The sequence below is a fragment of the Hibiscus syriacus genome, unplaced genomic scaffold (assembly GCF_006381635.1).
Source record: "Hibiscus syriacus cultivar Baekdansim isolate YM2019G1 unplaced genomic scaffold, ASM638163v2 tig00116970_pilon, whole genome shotgun sequence".
NCBI lineage: Eukaryota > Viridiplantae > Streptophyta > Magnoliopsida > Malvales > Malvaceae > Hibiscus > Hibiscus syriacus.
Window position 1 is genome coordinate 489,450 of NW_024063494.1, and position 24,546 is coordinate 513,995.

General features: G+C 35.5%; 2 protein-coding genes and 3 pseudogenes across 3 annotated transcripts; 3 read left to right on the top strand and 2 right to left on the bottom strand.

Annotated features, from left to right (window-relative positions):
- Positions 1–438: 438 nt before the first annotated feature.
- LOC120191561 (uncharacterized membrane protein At1g16860-like) lies at positions 439–5,334 on the top strand. Of its 2 annotated transcripts, XM_039194502.1 has the most exons (6): positions 439–628; positions 1,052–1,166; positions 2,283–3,259; positions 3,645–3,800; positions 4,299–4,510; positions 5,005–5,334. In XM_039194502.1, the coding sequence occupies exons 3-6, from the start codon at positions 2,363–2,365 to the stop codon at positions 5,195–5,197; spliced, it is 1,458 nt and encodes a 485-aa protein (XP_039050433.1). In that variant the 5' UTR covers positions 439–628; positions 1,052–1,166; positions 2,283–2,362; the 3' UTR covers positions 5,198–5,334. The 2 variants fall into 2 exon arrangements, with proteins under 2 accessions (XP_039050433.1, XP_039050432.1); XM_039194501.1 differs by lacking the exon at positions 1,052–1,166.
- A 1,622-nt stretch (positions 5,335–6,956) lies between these two features.
- On the bottom strand, positions 6,957–9,925 carry LOC120191591 (annotated as a pseudogene).
- Positions 9,926–10,702: 777 nt separating this feature from the next.
- Positions 10,703–13,122, top strand: LOC120191592 (annotated as a pseudogene).
- Positions 13,123–13,926: 804 nt separating this feature from the next.
- LOC120191562 (glutamyl-tRNA reductase-binding protein, chloroplastic-like) lies at positions 13,927–16,764 on the top strand. The gene is made up of 5 exons (XM_039194503.1): positions 13,927–14,312; positions 14,398–14,478; positions 15,328–15,432; positions 15,572–15,721; positions 16,424–16,764. Exons 1-5 carry the CDS (start codon positions 13,965–13,967, stop codon positions 16,664–16,666), a joined length of 927 nt encoding a protein of 308 aa, XP_039050434.1. The 5' UTR covers positions 13,927–13,964; the 3' UTR covers positions 16,667–16,764.
- A 263-nt stretch (positions 16,765–17,027) lies between these two features.
- LOC120191559 lies at positions 17,028–19,001 on the bottom strand (annotated as a pseudogene).
- Positions 19,002–24,546: the final 5,545 nt, after the last annotated feature.

The window sequence follows — 24,546 nt, forward strand, 5'->3', positions numbered from 1 at the left end:
CTCCCTTAATTAAATAATTTTGTAAGTGTTTTAAAATAATCTGACAACAAATATGGCGTATATTAAAGTAGTTTACTTCGAAGTGATGAAAGAGATTTTGTTTTTTATTTTAACATTTTGATATGCTAAATATTGTATGTATCATCTTTCCGATAGTTTATTTCACGCCAAAAACTATTTTGAATAAATCAATATAACAAAAAAGGGTTTAATGTCCTGATTATATATTTATATTATTAGCTGTTAAACATGTAAATGATAAAATAACTCTAATTTATGTCTAAAATTTATTTAAGAAAAACCCGTGGTACGTTCATAAATTAATTTATTAATAAAATAATAAAATATATTGGGAGAAGTTGTCGGCTGAGACAACCCACCGGCCACCAGTTGTTGCGTTGCGGATCTTTCAAGTGTCAAAGTCTAAAAGAGTGAAACACCAAGAATAATAAAATAACAAAAAGAAAAGAAAAAGAGAGAAGAAGAAGAAAAACCCAGTAAACAGCTAAAACTTACAGGTAAAAGATAGGGAAAACAGTGGGATTATTGTGTTTTGTTATGTTTGGTTATTCTTTTTCTCGTATAATGTCCCCAAATCTCCTGATTTCCTCCACTTATTCACTTCCAGGTATGACTCTCTGTCTTTGAATTCCTTTCACTCTTATCAAAACTTGTTCATTTTCCTCAGATCTGTCCCATGATAATGGTTTTCCTTCAAAATGGTGATCTGGGTTTGCTTTATCTTGTTACCTTGACATTGATTTTACTTTTTTCCAAGGGTCTTGTTAAGCCGAAAAGTGTCGGCTAAGGAAATAATAATAATGTGATTAAGTATTTTATCATACATTGAGCTTCACTCCTTCAGCTTGAAAATTTGTGCTGGTTTACATTAGATTTTTTATTTAATCTATTTTAGGAAAAGAAATTAGGATGTGAATGCACTTTCCTTCTTCCTGCTTGATTTGGGCTGTCAATTTGCTTCTTCGGGTGTCTTTTTGTATGGCATATTTCTTAATTGGAAAGTATGACACGATCTATTTTTGATTGCTAGCCATAAAAAAAAAGCCTGAAAATATTGAATCGACATATTTGATCAGTGGGAGCTTCTGTTACTACAACCTTGGATCTCAATCTCTTCATTGATTTTGTTTCAAGTTGTGATCTAGGTATGCTTAGTGCTTTTTTTATTTGGGTTTATCTTTTTAATGAATATGTTAATGATCTCATGTAGAATCTGAATTATTTGACTTGTGGTTTGATATCTTAGTTCCTTCATCTTTTTAAACCATTCAGGAGGAAAATAAATAGTCCTTGGTTGATAAAATCTTAGCGAACTACACTGGAGTTTCTGGTTCTTTTTCATGGTTTCAGACCTTCATGGTTCTCTTCACTTCTATTCTACTTGTTTGTGTGGATAAATTCTGCATAGTAGATTCTATCAAAAAAAATATCTGCATAGTAGTACGGGATGTCTAGTTTGTGAGTCCAGCATGCATGGATAGGTTTTTATGAAAATATGTGAAAAAAGTAGTCTAAGGTCTGTCGCAATGAAGTTCTTGGACTTGGTTGTGGACTTCATAGAACCTTTTAGAATATTAAGCAGCAGAAGACATGGTTCTTATACTTCAAATTTGTTTTTAGGAATCGTTTTTGTGAAACAGAGGTTATGGTTAGCAGGGAGGTGGTTTTTGGTTGAAATACTGCAAACTCAGATTTTTAAGGGTCTCTTTTCGATCAGAAGACAAGACACTGAGGTTGTGCTATATGGTTCTTCTTGTCAAGAACTATTGATGTGGAAACTGATTTTCGAACCTGTTTTCCTGTGCACTATTTTGATCTAATTGGTTTATTCAGTTTTACCTTTCAGTTTTCATTATCTTTTTCATTGTTTTTCCTGTCACTGAATTTGCTTCATTGAGATTCATGGTTTCTGCATTGCTGCTGTCAGTTTTGATGCAGCATCACATTCTAGAGATCTGACTAAAATTGGACAATTGACTAATGAACCAACTTATGATTTAGTTCACAGGGAAATACGTGGTGGTGTTAGTTATTGGATTTCTTGTGCTGCTTGTGGTGAATTTTATTGTAACAATATTTCTTCATAGAAGTGCAATGTTGTAAATATGTTCCTTTTCCAGCTGCTATATGAGTGTTTCCGTGACTATCTGATCAGTTGGGTCTGTATCCTTTGATGTTTGGTTCTTTCAATGCCAGTATTTATCTCAGAAATCATTAGATTGAACTATTGTTCTAATAGCTAAGGTGCTTTTTTTTTTCAGGTGGGCTTTGACGTACTTATCGGTCTACTACTAGAAACTTCTTTTGTTAAATATCTTCTGCGTTGTACATAGGAAGCTAGATGGGTTCCAGATTCCCATCTCATAAGCTCAGCAATGGGCTTTATGTCTCAGGCAGGCCAGAGCAGCCTAAAGAAAGGACTCCAACCATGAGCTCAGTGGCCATGCCCTATACTGGTGGAGATATTAAGAAGTCGGGAGAATTAGGGAAAATGTTCGATATTCCTACAGATGGTTCCAAGTCCAGGAAATCTGGACCTATAAGTGGCGCTCCTTCAAGGACTGGATCTTTTGGGGGTGCTGCTTCACATTCTGGACCAATCATGCCTAATGCAGCACCTCGGTCTGGCTATACCTCATCAGGTCCTGTTGCCACTGGAGGCATGTCTGGTTCAGCTTCATTGAAGAAGTCGAACTCTGGACCATTAAACAGACATGGGGATCCTGTGAAGAAAACATCTGGTCCACAATCAGGTGGAGTGACACCAAGTGGACGTCAAAATTCTGGTGCTCTTCCTCCTGCTCTCCCCACAACTGGCCTTATTACATCTGGACCCATCTCTTCAGGGCCACTAAATTCCTCTGGTGCTCCTCGGAAAGCGTCTGGTCCTTTGGAATCAATGGGATCAATGAAAGTGAAAGGTTCTGCTGTTTATAATCAGGCTGTGAATATTCTTGGCCAGAATGATGACTTCTCTTTCAAGAAAAACTTCCCAAAACTAATATTATATGCACTGATACTGCTCTTTGTAATGGGTTTCATTGCTGGTGGTTTTATTCTTGGAGCAGTTCACAACGCCATTCTCCTCATTGCTGTTGTAGTGCTTTTTGGTACTGTTGCTGCATTATTTGCTTGGAATTCTTGTTGTGGGAGAAAAGCTATTATGGGTTTCATTTCTAGTTATCCGGATGCTGAGCTTAGAAATGCAAAAAATGGACAATTCGTGAAAATCTCTGGGGTAAGTAATCTAATTTAAATTTCAGATATGATATTTCTCATTATTGCTACTGGAAAATAGCAATCTATAATCACAAGATCCTATACAGTTTGATATTTTATTAAAAGATGTAATTGGAGTGGATGTCAAGTTGCCAACTCAAGGTCTTACTAATCACCATGTGCGTAACGCCCATTGTATCAAAAACCATGTACAATGGACATACAGCAGCATTTGTTTTATGCACTTATGATCCCTTGTAACTGTTGAACTCATCTAACTAGTGGGAAATGAATTATTGGTTGCTTATGCTTGTGTACTTGTGCTTTTTTTTATATCATTTAATTTTATCTACTTATTAATCCGTAGGTGATATTGATTAATTGTTTGTTTGTAATTTTTGAAGGTGGTAACATGTGGAAATGTTCCTCTTGAGTCATCCTTCCAGAAAGTTCCAAGATGTGTTTATACATCAACTAGTTTATATGAGTATCGAGGATGGGATTCCAAAGCTGCCAATCCTACACATCGTCGTTTTACCTGGGGACTCCGAGTGCTGGAAGTAAGTAATTGAATTGTTAATTTTTTACCTTTTCCTGAATTTTTTTCAAAACTTTTTATTTCCTTGTTTCTTTATATATACAATTCACACAAAGGCTTTCCCTTATTTTATAATTTCAAGTAGCTGATCATCTTTTATGCTCTGGAAAAGTGAAAAAGAACTAGGCTTTGTTGGCTTGCTGTGCTATGAAGTAATACATTGCCCTCCGGTTATAGGTTTGGCGGGGCAGATGTGCCAAACGTTGTGTGTAACTATTTTAATGCTTCATGTGAAAGATTTGTTTCTTGTTTTGTCTGCACAGTTTTGTAGCTACGTTACTTTGAATTGGTTGTGTGATTTTTGAAAATGTGTTTGACATATCTTTATTGATTTTTTTAAGTTTCCACGTATTTGGAGGTTCATATCCCCGTATGCGTTTGATACAAGTGTTGGACATGGGTACTATACTCCAGGCTTCTTTCTCTTTTGAATATAACCTTTTCTATATCATTTTGACAGAGGCGTTCAGTTGACCTCTACATCTCAGATTTCCAGTCTGGGTTGAGAGCATTAGTTAAAACAGGGAATGGAGCATCAGTGACTCCTTATGTGGATGACTCGATTGTTATAGATGTCAACCCAGCCAACAAAACTTTGTCTCCAGAGTTCATCAGGTGGTTGGGAGAAAGGAACCTTTCAAGTGATGACCGTTTAATGCGACTGAAAGAAGGGTAAATTTCTCCCCTATATGGTTCACCATGATATTAATAGCTTATGTTGCAGGAACAATAAATGGTATCCTGAGGGTCTCTCGGCTCTCTATTTACCGATGGCTAATGGGGGTTATCTTGAGTGTAGAAATTGTTTGAATTCATCTTCTACAATTCATCCATTTCAAAATGGCCGGCCTTTTGTTAATTTTTTTCTGTTTGTACAGATTAGTTGGCTATTTTTGTTGTGTGTTATAAACCGGGATCTGAGAGTGAAGCTTGAGGTAAGGTGGCCTAGCTAGGGGTGGCAAAATCTAATTGAACTCGAAAAAATATAGACCTATCTGAGACAAGACCCTGATATAGTATGATTGCCGAAAAAGTCAGTGAACTTGATAAAAATCAAACCCGAAACCCAATGCAACTTGGATCTAAAGTGGTTTGAGCTTGAAATTGTTTTCCAAACTCTCATCATGTTGTGAACTACTTTGAAGTTGCAATTTTTATGTTTACAGGTATATTAAGGAAGGAAGCACTGTTAGTGTAATGGGAGTTGTTCAGAGAAATGACAATGTTCTTATGATTGTTCCTCCACCTGAACCGATTACAACAGGATGCCAATGGGCCAAATGTATCTTCCCAGCTAACCTCAAGGGTATCGTATTGAGATGTGAAGACACGTCAAATAACGATGCCATACCTGTTTAGAATCATGTGCATTGTAAACTACTTTTAATCCACGACATAAAAATTATGATCTTATTATTCTATTGATATTTTGGGGGATGTGGTAAGGACAAGCAATGAACATGAAAAAAAAGATGTGGCGTTTCTTATCCTTTTAACTCGGTGTATAGCTTTTTCCAGGTTTCTTTGCCTTTAGTTTTTATCTTGTTGGCTTTGAAAGGCGATGTTGGGGTTTGACCGGCTTCGTTCAGTTGCGGATTTGGTGATTGACAAGGTTATTCAAGTACATTTGTGACTCTTTCTTAATGACAGTTTTACATGAATAGGTTTTGTTTACAAACGGCAAGCAGAGTGTGATGAATTGATGACTTTGGTTTGAATTTCATATTGGTTATTTGTGTAAAAATAGCAGTGTTTCGTTTGTTTTATGACCTGGGATTTTCATCCTTTTTCCATTTGGAGTTGGAATGCCCCCCCCCCCCCCGAATTGGTTGCATTTGCATTGTCATCCTGTTTTCTTACGTTGGAAGTAATGCCTTTATCAATCTTCATCATTAGGGGTTAAATCAGTTAATTGAAGTATATCATCCCATTTTTATTTTTATGGTTTTAGGTAAATTTCAAACTTTATGATTTAAATGTATAGGACTATATAAATTTTGGTTTGCATAATTTGTTAATTAAAAAATTACTTAAATTGATTTTATAAATTCCGATTGAGTTAATTTAATTCATTAAATTATATTATGGTAATTAATTTGAGTTGATTTATTTAAATGTTACAACAATAACGAGGTTGAATTAAATTAACGGTACCAGGCAATCATATCAATATTTTATTCAATCCCTCGCAAAGATGGAACAAGTCTACGAGATTAATATGAATAAAAATATAGATAGTAAGAGGCTGGTTTAATAACTAACAAGAACAATAACTGTAGTAAAGCTTGCTTTGAACTAGTGGATTTAGTTTCTGTCCAATGTCAGATAAATGCATCGCTTAGTGATGTGTGCATGCCAGCTTGATGACAAAAATGAAGTGGACCTCCTCCAATGCCAAAGCCAGATTCACACTGGTATTGTATCATATTCTTATCTTTTTATTTAGCTGGACCTGGGTAAACAAGATTTTCGTACTTGTGCATGCATGCACGTGCAAGGTGTGGATGGTTTGCATTTTGTTCTGTATACCATACACGCAATCGCATAGGTATATCACTTGAGTGAAAATAAAGGCATGTCTGCTTAGTTATGCACAGTACACCCCCGTAGATGCTCACGCATGCCTCAAGTGGAGTAGCCGCTGTTATTCAATCTTCTTCTAGTTTATATTTGAGCTGACTACAATTATTTACAAGGTCTTATAAAAGTGGTCGGTGATCGGAAAGTTTCCATTCCAGGTGAAAACCACACTAGTATCGGATATTGGCAAGGATGGTTGTGTTTCATATCAGGGCAGCGAGACAAAGTTCCAACCGATCCGGTGCCAAGGAAGGTCATTGGAGAAATGTGGAGAACCAAACTTCCATTTATTTTTTGACCTATATTTATCAAGCGAAGAAATCAACTAATTGTTCGTTTAAAAAACATATAAAATCATTCCTGTATTTGATTAAATAAATGAATATTCTTCTCATCTGGTATAATCATTGTCAACTATACGATGCATATAGGGTAAAATGTCATAACATCCATGAAAATGCGACTTTGAATATAAGTTAAAAGCAGTCTAACTTTTGTTCTAACAAAAGGTTATTAATGAAAGGGGGGGGGGAACCTTCTCTATAGTATTACGGTTGAGTGATATGCAGAGTCACCTTATGCTTCACATTTAAGGCCAAAAATGCGACTGCTATTTCTTCAGATTATGCACTTGCCCTTTTTTTATTACGTTCCACAAAGCAGCTTTGGCTTCCTCCAATGTTTTAACAGCTTGCCCTTCTTCAAATGATAACCTCTGTACGTTGAACTGAAAAATGGAATAAGAATAGAATCACACAAAAACGGCACGCACCCTCTGTGTCTTCGAAGAAATCGAGCTTTATCTGTCAAAAGCCATCATATGAAATACACAATACCTGTGCACCTTGACGGACCCTGATATCAATTCCTTTGGCGTCTATTGATACAAGAGCTGCATCATCAACCTCGGCTTCTGTTGATAACAGCTTCCTAAGAGGCTTCGAAAAGGTTGCATTCAGTTCCTACAGTAAACCAAATGAAACCCAAATTAGCCTGGGAAAATTGGGCATACTGACAAACTTCTTTGGAGAATGAGGAATGAATTATTAGACTGTATTTTCAACAGAAAAGAGAGAGAAACACATAAAAATAGAGCATATAATCTGTGCAAAATACAAAAGTAAAACCAAGAGTAAGGATTTACAAAATTTCACCTTCAGGTTTTGTTTACCTCCATCAACAGCAATCTTGTCTGGTTTAAGCTCCTCATATTCCTTCACATCAACCCATGCAACGGTGCCAAATCCTCCAATGAAAAATATATATCACTGAAATAAATTTTGATAAATAAATGTTTCCAATGAGTGCATCAAATGACGATTTATATTAAGTACAAAAAAAAATAATATGCATAAAAGAAAAAACAAATAAAAGAGGGTGATTCTACTTAACTGGTTTATCCCACTACTAATCAGTCTTCTGAATCCGAAAGCATCGGGTTATTTTACACGGCCGCATACAGTACACAGAAAACCAAGAGTCTCAAGTTAACTAATAACACAATGAAACTTACAATCAAAGCAAACACCAAACATGTTTCTTTATTTCTCCATGCCAAACCAATTTCAGTTAAACCAAATCTTTGGGTGGTAGAACCACAAGCTAAACATAAAAGTCAACTAGAACATTGATTCCAAAATCAGAGAAAACAGGTTCTTTTCTATTTAACAGTACAAGACTATTAAGGCTAAAAGTGCAGTTGCATATGAAATGGACAGGGCAAGTTTGACTAGAGTGCCTACAAGCTTGAAAACTATCTCCACATTTTTTGAAGGCAGGCCACTGGTAATAGGCAGCAGAGGACAGCCGAGCTAAGAAGCCACCCCCAACACCAAAAAAATTAAACCCTACCAAATGTTATAAGGAGAGTGCATGACTGTATAATAGATATTAACAGTTTCCAAGCAGAAGTATCAGCAAGAGAAACAGGTAATAGATAAGATGAAATGCATAGATACTTAGCCCATAGGCTTTTCTAAGAAGCAAGCATTAGAAATAAGAAATACTATAGACCAACATAACTCATGTTCTGCATCCTGAAGTAGTAGAAATTCCCCCACTGCTGTGATGTCTCTTGCTGATGTTTTGCTACGTACTGTTTATGAGCCCATTCCTTGTAAAATAACCAAGGTGAGGAAGCCTATTTTAGGCACGAAATATATAGACATGCAAAATTCAAATCATGCCAGACATTTAGTGATCCAAGAGATAAACAATAACCTCAAAACATGTGGTCAAAGAGAAGAAAGGGGAAAATATCCAAAATTATACGTTCCTTAAACAGTGAGGAAATGGGAGTTCCTACAAAGAGACATCCCCTACAAGCTAACAGAAGGAAACTCAAGGCAAGGAAACCTTGCTCTCTACAGCCATTTGTGAAGTGATGTCATGAGCTCATGAATTCAAAAAATGCAGAAGTCCCAATCTCTTTTCGTAAGCATTCCAACAGAAATTCAACTCACTCCCACAGCTAAAAAACAGAAGGAAAAAGGAAATGAGGTGAGTACCTGTTGATGTTCTGGAAGAGGGTAGACATCGCCAAATATTGTTACCCTTGCATTTGATAAGCCACTCCACCCAGGTATCTGTAAGCCAGTCTTCAATAAATGGACAATAAATAAACCAGATATTTCATCAGAACAAAAGGATCAAAAGAATTAACCTGCACGACAAGGGTGCATCTAGGGTCTGCTAATAAATTCCGCGTATGAATAGCCAATGGTGAAAATGAAAATATTGAATCTGCCGATTGACAATCAAAGATTTATCAAATAAATCCAACAACTTATACAAAAAATCAACTACCATTAGACAGCTGTTCAATTTGTAGGCAAAAAGGTATGCTATTTTCATGAAGGATAAACACAGTTATGAAGGCTTTTTTTCTAAAAAAATGTGCTAAGCAATCAAGACAGTTTAAATGGTATTTATAGTGGAAAGAAATAGTAAACAAATAACAGAACTTCAGAAGACTACTTATGACCCATTGAATCAGGCGCGAAATCCACCAGAGAGCCAAAGGGATACCCTTCTCGTCGGTGGTGCATCCGAGACATTACAGTGAATAAATGAGCATATCTGGCCTTAAATTACAGAGGCCAATAAATACAGGACTATTAAATTACAGTAAAACTAGAAAGGAGACAGAGAGAAAGAGAATAGATCAAATTCTTTTTTCTTCCTCAAGACATGAACTCAAAAAATAGCCTTTACTTGTTCCATCAGATTGCGGACTGCTAAGGCCGTTCGGGGTAATCCATGTGCTGAAGTTGCACTCTGCACTCCACCAGATATTGGAGTTCTGAAAAGTCCAGCTCTTCTGTTGATTTTCTTGAATATATGATGCGAACACTTGAGATTAACTTCAGAAAGGTTCTTGGCATAAAGTTATTACTTTATTAAATCTTATCTATCCGTTTGATTAAGAGAAAATACTACCCATTAACATACTTCTTGTTTTGTGTATGTCATATACATATAGTTGGTTCCTGTGGCTCTTTGTGGCATTGTTTCTGTTATTGAATGTGAATGGTAATGTTCCTCTAATTTGAAGACAACTCTTATTTATTCCATGTAATATGTTCACATAATGTGTACTACATATATAACATATATTTGTGATTTTTCAAGCAGGATGACATACATATTTTTGGTTATCATTCTTCCCTCTTGTTGTAAGTTGATTAGCTCTATATATTCAGCAGATGAGAAATATTATTGGGGTTCAAATTTCATTTGATTGATATGTTAGATGAACTTTTACAGCTTCTACTTGTTGTGGGTGCTAAGTTAGAGCACATAATCATTCACTTAGTTCAGGATGTGGGTGAAATGATGGAATGGACCAAACCAGCGAGTTAGGCCTTCCACTGAACTTTTTTGGTTCAAGAATCCTACTTTCATTCTTCATTTGATTAGCTTTATCTCGTTTCAAAATGCATTTTAACTTTCTTTCTTCTTCCGGATCTTGGTATGACTACCAATGTAGCAAATACATAGTTAAGCTATTTTTCTTTTAAAAAAAACTCTGGCCATCTTTATTACTGAAACAAGTTTTATGCTTTGTTTTGTCACTTGGTTGATCCCTTTGGCACATTACTTTTCTTCTACTTATCATTACAAAATCCTTTTCCTTCACCTTAATATATGATTTATTATTGTCACCTTCATATCTTGATGTTGCTTCCAGGTAGATGATATTTTCGTGAAAGCAGCCCTTATTCACCACTGAAATTTCAATTGCATTTCCTTAGCACATTGATTGACTCGTGTGGAAATTAAGATATGACAGCAGAAGAAGAGCCAAGCTCTTTTCAGTATGCACCGACTTGGATAGTCGCTATAGTCGCTATTGTTTGTTTTCTCATTATTCTCATATCTCTTATCGATGAATGAGTTCTTCATTGCCTCAAAAAGGTACATATTACAAATTTTCATATTTTTTTAAATACACATTATAGTCTATGATCATAGTCTAAAAAGATTTATGTTTTCTACTCTAGTTCTTGAAGCATAACAAGCAAAATGCATTAACTAAATCATTCCAAAAACTGAAAGAAGGTTTGCATCCTTACTATACCTTGAATTTTCACAGGTTCTAATTTTTGTTCCTAACCAAATCTTTATTCATGTTTGTTGATAGAACTGATGATATATTAGGGTTTATATCCCTTATATTAACTGTGTTTCAAGGTCTAGTAAGTAAAATGTGCATCCCAGATTCTTACATGTCAACCGTTCTTCTCCCTCGCAAGCGGCCTAGTGAAACCAAAACTCATCAAGAATATTATCTTCCAGGAATAAACAACAGATGGGGCCTGTTCTCGACAAAGACTATCTTAGAGCATTGCTCTGAGGTATATATATTATCATGGTTTCAATATTCTATCAAGGGATTAGGCTCCGAACCATACTTGAATCTGATCTTTGTCTTCCTTATCTGAGGGGAAGGTCCCTTTATTGTCACTGGAAGCACTGCATGCTACACGAATTCATCTTTGGTTTGGCAATTGTTCATGTAATATATTGTGTCATTACGATGATTCTTGGAGGAGCAAGGGTGATGATTTTTTCCACTATAAGTAAATTATTATTTGTTCATTTCAAAAGATGTTTTCGCTTGATAATTCATGTTTATGATATGCACAGATAAAACGATGGGAAGACTGGATTCTTGGAAATAGAAGTGGTAACTTGATGAAACCGCTCATCTCCAAATTAATTTATTATTTGATTTACCATTAGGCAACAAGATTGATGATGTTGTTTTCCTATGGTTCGGAAAAGGATTCACTTCATCGCCATATTTTTATGGAACAAATGCAAAAGGAGGTTGGAAAAAGACACTTATCGTGACATGGATAGTAAGCCTTTCATCTATCCATATATATATGGTTTCCTCCTCTATAGATGTAAACACTTAACAATTCTATGGGGATATGGTGTGGGTAGAAGGCATTTTTCAAGCAGTTTTACAACTTTGTTACTAAGTCAGAGTACATAGCACTTCGAGAAGGGTTTATCATGGTTAAGTACCCATACCACAATTATCATTATTTCTTCTAGAAAAGATGTTAAACCAATTACTTTTTTCCCTTTCCCCCCATTATAGGCTCATATCCCTGGACACCTTGAACTAGATTTCCACAATAACATGATGAGAACCCTCGAAGTGGACATCAAAAAGGTCGTTGGCATACGGTAATTGCTTCATTAATCCTTTAGTTATCCCTTTGGTTTTGAGATAATACTAATAACCTTCTTGTAGCTGGTACTTGTAGCTATTTGTGGTGATGTTTTTGCTACTTAATGTGAAAGGTAAATTTCCTTTAATCTTAATGTATACGACATATTTATATAATGTATAAAGTATAATAATATTCGTATCTGTGTGTTTCCAAGCAGGATGATATACGTATTTTTCGCTATCATTTCTCCCTGTTGTTGTAAGTGGATTAGTTGCATATGTATATAAACATATTGAGGTTCAGATAGCATTTAATCGCTGTGTTAAACAAACCTTCATAGCTTCTTCTTGTTGTGGGGGCTAAACTAGAGCACATAATTATTCGGTTAGTTCAAGATGTAGGTGAAATGAAGCAAGGAGAAACAACACAAGTTAAACATTCCAACGAATATTTTTGGTTTAAAAAGCCTGCTATCATTCATCACTTGATTCACTTCATCTTATTTCAAAACGCATTCGTACTCGCTTTCTTTTTCTGGATCTGAGTATGCTTGCCAATGTTACAAATAAATAATTAAGCTATCCTTCTTTTCTGGATCTGAGTATGCTTGCCAATGTTACAAATAAATAATTAAGCTATCCTTCTAAAAAAACACCCTCAGTGGCCATTTTTCTTACTGATCAAACAAGTTTGTTTTGTTAAGAGCACGTATGGATTCTAGTCATGCATTATGGAAAAAAATCGACTTTATCGTCCCTAAACTTATAATAGGGTAACTATTCAACAACCAGTGCTTTTATCCTATGATCTAAAGCTCACCGTTGCTTTTTTTTTTTTTTACAATTTATTTGGTTTTCCATTGTGATCGTTCAAGTTCTGTGTAGCTACATCACCTTGCCTTTGTATGTTCCACATGTACGTAATTTTCTTTCGGTAGAGTAAAACTCTTAATTTGTTGTTATGCTCTGTTTGAATATTTATTCCTTTATTTTATAGGTGGCGGTGAAAGATGTGTAGAAAATTCAAGGAGGGAATGTTGGAGAGAAAACTCAGACTTAATTTGGACAATTGACTTTCAAGAGGCAAAGATCAAGCGAGTAAGAGGGGTTCCAGTGCTTGTGGTGCAACACAGATTGATAGGATGCCAAAAGAAGCATATGAAAGCATACAAATTTTAGAACAAAACACAATGTGTAGTGTTGTAGAAACACTACAAAACCGATAACTGAGTTGAAGTATGTACAAGATCAAACCCAAACACTTCTATCATCTGAAAATTTTGTCTATACTACTAATAAAGTGTTACATGGCGTTCACCTTAGCAGAAGAAACAACGGCAAATAGCGTACGAACTCCATTAACGGTCTAACACTAACGACCGTAACAGTAACTTCCGAATTAGCACACATCAGATGCTCACTCCACCCTCCATGTTGAAGCCAATGTCTATGTAAAGTTTCATGTCCACTTTTACCTGTTCTGGGTGCTAAGTTAGAGCACATTACCATTCACTTAGCTCAGGATGCGGGTGAAACGATGGAATGACCCAAACCAGCTCGAGTTAGACCTTCCAATGAACAATTTTGTTTCAAGAAACCTGCTTTCATTCTTATAACGAGGTATTACTTAAAAAAACGAGTGCTTTATTATATGATGTAAAGTACATCAGTGTTTTGTTACTACTAATACTGTTTTCCGGTGTAATTTTTTATTTGGGCCACCAAAGGTTACTTTGTGAACACTCGAGGGTCATTTAAGATATTATTCCCTACAGTGAAAAAATAAAACAAAACACAGATAGCAAAGCCATCTAATTTCATATCATCTTGTCTGGAAATACATAAAGGATAAAAGGGAAGATGAAAATGAATCTCCAAATCCAATCTCAATCCCTGTCAACCCACTTTCCGCTTCCTCTCTTCCCTCCAAAACCCAAATTCATCCATGCTAAACCCAGGCGTCCCTTCAAATTATGCTGCTCGCTTTCCGCTGTTTCAGTCCCACAAACAACGACCAACCACAAGCCATTTCCTGCTGAGGTTTCCAGGACCATCATGGAATTGTCTTCTATGGGGACCCTTTCCACTCTAGCGCAAGATGGGTGGCCATTGGGCGTTGGTGTAAGGTTTGCTGTCGATGCTGAGGGCACTCCTGTTTTGCGCTTGCCTCACCCTTCTCTTGATAACCGCTCCACCCTCCATGTTCAGGTAAATTATTCTGCGCTTTCATATGCATATGCCTATATAAACTTCTTGATAGACAAAATTAAAATGCAATGCGATGCGAAATCAGTTAGAGCAGTGTGGATTGCGGACTCCTCAGTGCACGATACAGGGCAGTCTTAACAAACTAGCTGATGCTACGATTTTGAGGGTAGAACCTTTCCCCCCAACTGATATTACTTTAGAAGTTATACATGATGTGTTACCGTTACTGGGTGAAGATTTAGGACACTGTTTTGAGATTAATATTTGACACTGACCAAACAGGCAGTGTCTTTCATTACTTTGTAATGACTATGTTTTGGGAACAAATCGAGTAGATGGGATAATAAACTGCAACACTTTCTCACCCTCCCCCCCCTTCCCCATTTCGAAGCTTTATTGTTTCATTTATATGTTTGCGCCGGTGTTTGGTTATGTTGAATTCATAACACTACTTGATAATCACTTTTAATTGTATTAGGAAATGTAAAAGACATTTATAGAGGATAGAACTCGAGAGGAATTTCTATTCTTTGTTCAGATACAAGGATTTCTTAATGTCTATGACATTTGAATTTTCCCATACCCAATTGTCATGAAAATTAACCTCGAAGTTATTTTTACCCCTTTTGGTATGGCATAAGTCCCAAATACTGCAGATGTTTTGTTTCTTATGAAACTTCAGTTAGGTTGTTGATAAAATGAGCGATAGTGATAATTATAATTGAAGATGGCTGTTGTGGGCAGCAATCTATGCATATTCTGCAAACAGTTAAGGCTTCCACCACCCTTCCACTCTTATTTTCTGTTTTTGTGTATCTGCAACTTTCTCTGAACCTAAATCAACTTTCTGATTTGGAATTTAAATTGAATATTGCCCACTTAGCATGTATCTCAGAAGTAGGAATCTAAGATATGAGGGTTTTTGTTTTTTACTTGCATGGTGCTAAGTAGTTATCTATTTGCTCATTTTTTCATCTCTGCTGTTCGAATTTTAAATTGGTTATCTCCTCATCAGCGGTTTGGTTCAGTATGGAAGGAGAGGTTTGGAGAGGAAGCTGATGTAGACAATCTTTATATTGTTGATGTACAAAGAGTACTCCAGATGGAAGACTTCAATGAGGTATACCAGGCCTTTTGCTGTCTTGCTTGCTTTAAGTGTAATGATTTTTAGCCTACGGACATCCGTTAGAATGTTTTATATTAGTTAGAAGTAATATACTCAATTCTGTTAATTTATGTGCTTTCTTTAACTCATGCAGGATGGTCTATGGGTTACGTCGTCAGATTATAAAAATGCAAATCCCGATCCACTTCGAGACTTTGCTGAAGAATTTGTCAATGAAATTAATACCTATAACGGAGAAGATGTCCTTCGCTTTTGCAATGTATTCGTTGATTTGGACTTCCAGGTGCATATCCACCTGTTATGCTATTTTTAGATAATTTCTACTCCATTTTTTTTACTATTGCTTACTGCTTATCTGGTATCCTGTGAGGGAAATCCACCCAAAAAAAATCAAATCCCATTTCCATATCTTTTTTATATTTAAAAATTGGCAGGACATATTTTGCTTAAGATTACATTTGTTATACTTATAAGTGTGGACAATGTTGGAAACTCTAGTATTGACTTACTTGATTGGTAATTTATCCTGGTGCTTCTACATTTGGATTGATGCAAATTTTTATCATGAATATGTGGAGTTAAAGATCTTAGGGGAGAGAAAAACTGAACTCGCTTGCTTTATGTAATCCATGTTTACCTACATTCTGTCTTGTCTACAAATTTCATCATTTTTCGGTTTATTCCCCCTATCTCATATACATGCTGCGAAAATTATGAAGCATTCACGTATTTATTGTGCTATTCTAAAGACTAAAATGTTCATTCGCTTGTGAGAGCATGCTTCGCATAATGGAAACATACTACTTCACTGGTATTCATAACATCATATGAGCACCAATGATATTTAATCTTCTTGTGCGACAAAATCTTCGAACTTCCACGATTATAATCAAGAACTAAAGTTGCTTGCTTGTCTATTACCTGAATTTTACATTCAGATTTAAGTTTACATAATACTCTTATGTGATTCCGTATGGCATAGCAGGTATCAGAAGCAAAGATGATATGGGTGGATCATCTTGGCTTTGACTTGCGTATTTACTCTCCTCAGAACAGTGTATTCGATGTTCGAATTCCTTTTCCCCGGGAAGTAACCGATGAGAAAGGTGCCAAATCCTCATTCAATGGTATGTCACAACTTGCTTGGGAGGTGGAGAAAAATTTCCAGGCCCGTGACTTCGAGAAGGTTAAACAACTGAAGAGAATTACATACAGCGGAATGCTATAAATTTGTTAATCTTATGCTATACAAGTGGTGCTAGTGCTCTTATCTTCACTTTTATTTGGAAGATGATTCTTGTTTTGCAGTTTATTAAATTTTCAACATTTGAGTAGGCATTTGGTATATTGGTGGATTATGATTGGTGTTACCGTCCTTAACAAATATTGCGTTTAAACTTGCCTAAAATGGTAAATTTGCCTTGCAAGTCCCCCTACGAAATTGAAAAATTATAAACTAATACATGATAGAATTGCATCTTGACCTTATAAAGATGGTAAAACGTTAGTTTTGTCCCTTTAAACATTATAAGCCAATGATAAAATGTCCATTTAATCACGTATTCATAAACACATAAAGGTTCATATGATTACATAGCAGTAAGTGTAAAGCCAAATTGGTCTATTGCAGCGTTTTTTTGCTTAACAGTGAAGTGTGAGCCAATCGTGCTGCTGCTTGTGTATTTCACTTGCTTTGGCTTCAACACAGTGCTAAGCATGTTTTCTAAGCTTTGCACCATGTAAAATACATCACTGTGTTCCACCACAAGGCTATATTTCTGCAAGTAACTTGCATAAGCAGTCACCAAGGTCTGAACCACAAGCTTGTGCATCTTGTCTCTCGAGCTTTCATCGATAATGACCCAATTCAACTGCTTCTTGTACATGTCATCAAAGGCTTCGTTGAATGCCTTTAGCCTCTTCTTTGGAGAATTGGAAATAGTCGATGAAACTGGAATGTCTTGGCATAGACGAGATAGGATTTTCCCCAGGTCTCTCTCAAGTAGAGAGCTGAATAGTATTCCTTGTAATTTCCATTAGCATTTAACCAAGAATCTCCCATCAGATCCCATAATTTTGTGCCTTTAAGACTATTGAAATGACAATGATTGTTCATCATGAATACATAGGACAATGCCCTTTGCTCGTAGGCTTTCGACCAAACGTCCAAGTTAACCGCGATTTCTCTGACTGCGCTGTATATTTGGTCTGTAACAAACCCCACGTCGTATTTTTCATGCTTCCAACCTTGATAGATTCTCAAGACTTGGGTCAAAGTTGGTCTCATTGTCGTCTAGCAACCGATTACAGTAATCGGTCACAAAGCTTACGAGCCTCGGAATGCATCTGTCACTCGGTGGAGAGCTTCGTCTTTCAAGCTCCACTTGTAAAGGAAGTTCCCAGAAAATCTCACTGGCACCATTAACAACTTTGGTGACGAGATCCCTTGTCATGTTTTTGATTTCATTACAAGATTCCCCTCAGAAAATCTTGTTGAAATCCATTCTTAAATCTTCAAGAACAGAAAAGATGTTCAACAAATGCAAGAGTTTGGTAGGACACTTTTTGCTCTCGGCAATGTTCATTCCGAACCAGACGAACGAAAGAATGCCGGATTCGACTGCAATCTTCTCAAAGCAGCCCGTCCAAATACCTGATGCAAGGCTTCCAAACACTTCTTTGCAGAGCCTGTGCTCATTCTCAAGCACATATTTCACAATGAACTCCATATGCTTGCTCCACTCATGTATGCAGCTCTCCATATCCCGGACATCATCATTTTCTTTGATCACTTTCTCGAGGTAATCCAAATCGATAGCTTGCATACTCTTTCTAGCATTCAGACTCCGGACTTCGAGGAATATCGATATGCAGTTCTTTATCCTGTTACTGCCATTTTGTTTCTCCACGATAGCCAGTAACTTCCTAAGAATAGGCCCCGGAAGCTCGGCTGTCGATGGCGATGATGGTTAAACAAACTGGAGCACTACTCTCTGTCAAAATCTGCTTGAATGAAGTTTCTAGCTTGTCAAATGCACCACAGAGAAGTTTCCCATTTCGATGAGCTTGCTCCCCAGTTGCTAGTAATTCCTCTAAAATAGCAATAACATTCGAGATGTATCAATCATCGGCCACGGAATTACCTTCCAGGAACTGGGTAACTCCTTGTAACCATTGGATCGCCAAGTTGCAGTTGCCAGTGAGGAACTTTTTGCTTCTTCAAACTGTCTAATGGTTAAAATGTAAGAAAAAATATCAGAGTCCTGGCCGGAATCCGATAACAGCGACTTCTCAAGCTCACGAATGGAATCCAAGATCTTTAAAACTGCAACAGCAGGGCCAAGAGCGAGACCAATATGGTCTCTAACAGCGGCAAACGAGCAATCTTTGGAACCGCCAGGCCTAACAGCCACTTCCAATAGTGCCAACCTTTTGTCTAACTCGGCTATTCGTGGCCCGGTTTGTTCGAGAGCCAAGGCAAGAGCTGTCGAATTGTCTACGCTGGCTTCCAATAAATTCCTATAGGACAAAAGGTTGTCAATGCTCTTCTGCACTTCGGCCATGGACATGTTGCAATGCAACAACACGAACTCAACAACTGCTGCTTTTTTCCAGTTTTATAGTTTTTGAGCATGGGGGATGAAATGAGTATCGTAAGCTTTAAGGTTCCTTGTGTGTTTTTTCTCAACCAATGAATCAAAACTCAAGGTTTATCAGTCATTACCCTGAAAGAGCAGCTTAGCAAACTACCTAATCAATTTGTTTCTATTTTCACGCTATTAAATTCAGAATAATCATTGAATTAAAAATGGAAATTTTAATTGCTTTTATTTCTCATAATAAATTGTATTTATTGCCCTAAAAATGGGCAGAATCGACAAGGATATAAAGTAGGTCAACCATAGTTTGCCTCATAATATTTTTATGCATTGGGTTGCAGATTCATATTTTTTTTAATCGATTAGTTAGGTTATGTCATTGAAAAATATAAAAAAAATATAATGTTAGTTATTATAAATTAAAAATTATTTAATTATACATATATATAATATTAAAATATAAGTAGTATATAAATTAAAAGGTAGACCTAATAATACTATGCACGCACAAACATCGAGACCTGAGGGGTGTTTGATTCAAGGATTGTGAGATTCTCATGGGATGGGAATCCCACATTCTCATGTTTGGTTGGCTGGGAATCTCATTCTCGGTAATGTTTTATTACCAATAGTAGATTTTTTGAGGTATATATACCGAGAATGTCATTACTTCCCTTCCCTTAGGTATTGTAATATTACAAGCGTTTTGGACTAAAATACCTTTAAATTTTTATTTTTTTTCAAAAATATCATTCTTCTGTCATTGAATAATAAAAATTTTACGAAGGTTAAATTATAAATTTATGCTTAAATTATTTTAGATTTACAAAAAAAAAGTCTATAATTAAAATTTTATATAAAGTTCAGGGGTTAAAAAAATTTACCCTTTCATTAAACCTTTTTTATATTTTTTATTTTGTAAAAAATATATAAATATTATGAATTTAATTTTTTAAAGAAAATATAAATATTTTAAAATTTGTAATATTATACAAATATATAATAAGGATAATTTGGTCAAATATACATTCCAATAATTTTTATTCTTTTAACCGGTAATCTTACATTCCTGCTAAACCAACCAAACACAAAATATAACATTCCAGTAATCATATTCCCTGATAATATTGTAGGTGGAAATAATTTGGTCAAATAATTTTTTGTGTAAATGAAATTATTAAATTAATATTGTAGGTGGAAAACATGAAACACTATTAAAAGAATTGAAACATAAATTACATGACTTTAAAAGAAGTATATATCATTTTTATAAAAGTGTACATACTTATTTCACGGTTGAAAACATATTTATTATTATATTTGGTTAATATTATTAAATTTAAATTCTAAATAATATTTTATAAAATATCAAAACAATCAAATAATTTTTTGTGTAAATGAAATTATTAAATTAATATTGTAGTGGAAACATGAAACACTATTAAAAAATTGAAACATAAATTACATAACTTTCAAAAAGTATATATCATTTTTATAAAAGTGTCTATACTTATTTCACTGTTGAAAACATATTTATTATTATATTTGGTTAATATTGTTAAATTTAAATTCTAAATAATATTTTATAAAATATCAAAAAATCAAATAATATTTTGTGTAAATTAAATTATTAAATTAATATTGTAGGTGGAAAACATGAAACACTATTAAATAAATTGAAACATAAATTACATAACTTTAAAAAAGTATCATTTTTATAAAAGTGTCCATACTTATAAAAGTAGGTCTAAGTCATGAAGAAATATTAAAAAATTGTGCTACCGTTTCGTGTCGATCCAAAACGATATAACAGGTAAAACTAGGACAAAACCGGTATAGAAATGATAAAACCGGTCAAGCGCTACCGAATACATTTAAAGTGTCGGTACTTTAATATAAGGATCGACACTTCGTGAATTTAAAAAGAGAAGCAGTTTTAAATCCTATAAAGTGTCGATACTTTTAAAAATGTATCGATCCAACACGATATACCAGGTAAAAATATGATAAAACCGGTAACAAAATGATAAAACCGGTAAAACGTTACCGGATATATTAAAAGTGTCGATACTTTATATAAGGATCGACACTTTGTGAATTTAAAAGAGAAGCAGTTATAGCGCCTATAATGTGTCGATACTTTAAAAAATATATCGATCCACAACGATATAACAGTAAAAAATATGATAAAACCGGTATCAAAATGATAAAACCGGTAAAATGATACCGGATATATTTAAAGTGTCGATACTTTCGTAAGTACGTGTAATAAATTATCGACACTTTCAAGAATAGGTAATTATCCTTTCGAAAGTATCGACACCTGACATAAAAGTATCGACACTTTTGTATTTGTATCGATTAAATATAAATAACATATCCGATGAAAATAAAGGCCATAGCTAAATATCCTCTGAAAAAGATAGAACGGACGAGTTTTTGAAATCGAAGCGTAATTGTTGCTGCATTTCAGAATGCGTTTCTAAAGCGAAGTTGTTTGTTTGTTGCTGCAGTCGAATCGAAAGTATGTTGTCGAAACCCTAATTTTTTATTATTACAGTAATCGCGATAGGGTTTTTTATGTGTTGTTTGGGGTTTTGGAGTAAGGAAGCATTTGGGACCGATTGTAGGTAGAAATAGATATTCAAGGAAAAATATAATGTCGATACTTTTATTAAATATTATAGATAGAAAATGATATTATAGGTTGTATAATGTGCCGACACATTTTGGTGTGGCCATTCAAATTCTTTGAAAAAAACCGTTTTACCACAAGAGTAGTTATCTTGTATATTGAATAAAGTGTATGTAACGAAATAATTTGATTTGCGTAAACTGATATATGAAGGAAAAATGGAGTCAATGGGTTGGAAAATTGTTGGTGGAGCAGATGACTTTGAAATTGAGGCCGAGACTCGAAAGCAACCAAGGGTGGATATATGTACTTCTAGTAAGTATCAATGTCCTTTTGTTATTATTGTTGAAATGGTAATTGGATTAAAGTATCGATAAACTTTAAATTGATTACAAATTTTAAATATTAACAGTATGGCCGAATGCAAAAGGATGAAGGGAGATGGCACACAGAGCGGTTCGGTATGTAAAATGAAATTGACATTGAGTAGTATTAGTATTTAGTGTTAATGTATTGATTAAGAAACGTTTATGTTTAATATTAGGTGAAAAAAGATGTGAGGTCCAAATGGAATTCAATGAGTGATGCTGAAAAGGAACCTTACATCACACAGTCAAGGAATGATAGTAAAGAGTACAAAGAACGAGGAAAGCACATGAAAATAAGGTATTCATTAAACTTGTAAATACGTTGATACAAAAAATATATAAGAACTATAACATATATATTGTTAAAAAATGTAGGAAGTGTCGACAAGATGCAGCATTAAAAGGGTGAATTATTAATTAACACCTTAAGGAGAAGGATCAGTTGAATGTGCTGGGAGAAATAGGTTTTGGATCGTTGATCGGAGTAAGGGATCGACCTATTCGGAGGGAATTGTGTCGATCCTTGATGGCACAATTTTACGTCAGTCAATGTATGGCTAAGTATGGTGATTATTCATTCCCTCTGGGGGTATCGACTGCTGCAGCCGTCTTGGGGGTACAAAACAAAGGCAAAAGTGTTATAGAAGTCTGTAGGAGTAAGAATTGGAAAGCACTTGCCTCCAAATATGGTTTGAATCATAAGGTGACATATGCTGAAGTGAAGAGGATATCAAAAGTGGATCTTACTGGGGGGATGAGCTGAAGGCCCGAGTTCTATTGTACCTTGTCGGGATATTTCTTTGTCCACGGTGATACGTCAACGAACAAGGAATATATGAAGCTCATTTGCGATGAAGGCTTGAAGGGTGAATTCAATTGGGCTGATATATCCATTCGAGATTGATTGAATCAATAATCACCTTTAAAAAGGGCAGCCAGAGATACCTCAAAGGGTGCATAGCAATCTTAGAGGTAATGAGTTGAATCACTTTTTGTGTTTTTATATAAAATATAAATTTATTATAAATGCAGGTTGCACTGTTCGATTTTTGGTCTGGCTGTGAGGCAGTGCCGGCTTATGAAAGAACCGGAGTGGCACGCATCCGGGCTGATATATCCATTCGAGATTGATTGAATCAATAATCACCTTTAAAAGGGCAGCCAGAGATACCTCAAAGGGTGCATAGCAATCTTAGAGGTAAATGAGTTGAATCACTTTTTTGTGTTTTTATATAAAAATATAAATTTTATTATAAATGCAGGTTGCACTGTTCGATTTTTGGTCTGGCTGTGAGGCAGTGCCGGCTTATGAAAGAACCGAGTGGCACGCATCCGTGCATGGGGGAAGGAAGAGGTGGTTAGAGTGATGGTGAAGTTGAAGTTGGATAGATGGAAGAAGCAAGAAATGGTAATAAATGTAATTAAATAATATTAAGAATATATCAATGTCTTAATATTGTAATTTAATTTTGAAGGTTATTGGCAAGGATGTAGAGGAGGCAGTGGAGGCAGAGGAGAAGAAAGGAGGGATGGTTGTATTGGGGGATGACGGTGAGTGGGATGACGGTGAGGGAAAATAGTAACTTCGACATTTTGATGTCTGAATTGGCTGATATCAAAAAAACCAATTTGAAATCATGCAAAGACAATCAAGAGTCGAAGAGAAACTGATCGAGTCGTAGAGAAACTCGAGAGAGTCGAAGATACACTTGAGAGGCATAAAGGGGTAGTGGAAGGAAAAATAGATGGAGTGGTGAAAGAAGTAGAGGTGTTGAGGGGTGAAGTGGTGAAAGAAGTTGGGGTGTTAAGGGGTGATATTAAGATGGTGACGGGAGAAAAATAGAGGGAGTGGTGAAGGAGGTTGTGGATTTGAGGAGTGAACTTACGGGGGTGAAGGGGTGGTTGATAAACTCATATGAAGGAGCTCAATTGAAGGGTGGAATAAAAGAGATGAAGAGCTATGTAGAAAAAAAGTACGATGAACTGAAAAAATATGGAGAAGAAAAGAGGAGAGGAAGAAGAAGAGATGGAAGAAATGAGGCGGAAGGAAGTCGATGTCATTTATACATCGGAGAGTGTTATAGCAGCAGTTTTGGATTCGGAATGTCCTGCACCCCAGAAGAAGAAGCAGAAGGTAAGTTTAATAAAAGAATACTTAATTGATTTTATTATGTTGTTGTGACAAAAATTTGTATGCAAAATTGTAGGTTGAAAAGCGGATATTCCAAGCGGAATTGATGACATCGAAGCTGCAATTTGTGATTATTTATGGAATAGCGAGTTAGAATCGGGGTAAGTGAAATATATTGTTTTGTGAGTGATATTTAAATATTTCATGACAACATATTAATCCTAATGATTCATACAGATATTCTGTAATCTCAATGGGAAATCAATTCGCTACTGTATACGACGTTGCAACGTTGAAGCCTACGGAATGGGTTGGCGGTGTGGTAGTAGAAAGTAGAAAATGTTAAAACTTATTGAATATGTTCTGATTGTGTAT

Coding starts and splice junctions, on each gene's coding strand:
- LOC120191561 (XM_039194502.1), top strand. CDS start 2,363: ATGGGTTCCAGATTCCCATCTCATAAGCTCAGCAATGGGCTTTATGTC. Junction 3,801..4,298: donor GGGGACTCCGAGTGCTGGAA/GTAAGTAATTGA, acceptor TCATTTTGACAG/AGGCGTTCAGTTGACCTCTA. Junction 4,511..5,004: donor TTAATGCGACTGAAAGAAGG/GTAAATTTCTCC, acceptor TTATGTTTACAG/GTATATTAAGGAAGGAAGCA.
- LOC120191562 (XM_039194503.1), top strand. CDS start 13,965: ATGAAAATGAATCTCCAAATCCAATCTCAATCCCTGTCAACCCACTTT. Junction 15,433..15,571: donor AGATGGAAGACTTCAATGAG/GTATACCAGGCC, acceptor TAACTCATGCAG/GATGGTCTATGGGTTACGTC. Junction 15,722..16,423: donor TCGTTGATTTGGACTTCCAG/GTGCATATCCAC, acceptor ATGGCATAGCAG/GTATCAGAAGCAAAGATGAT.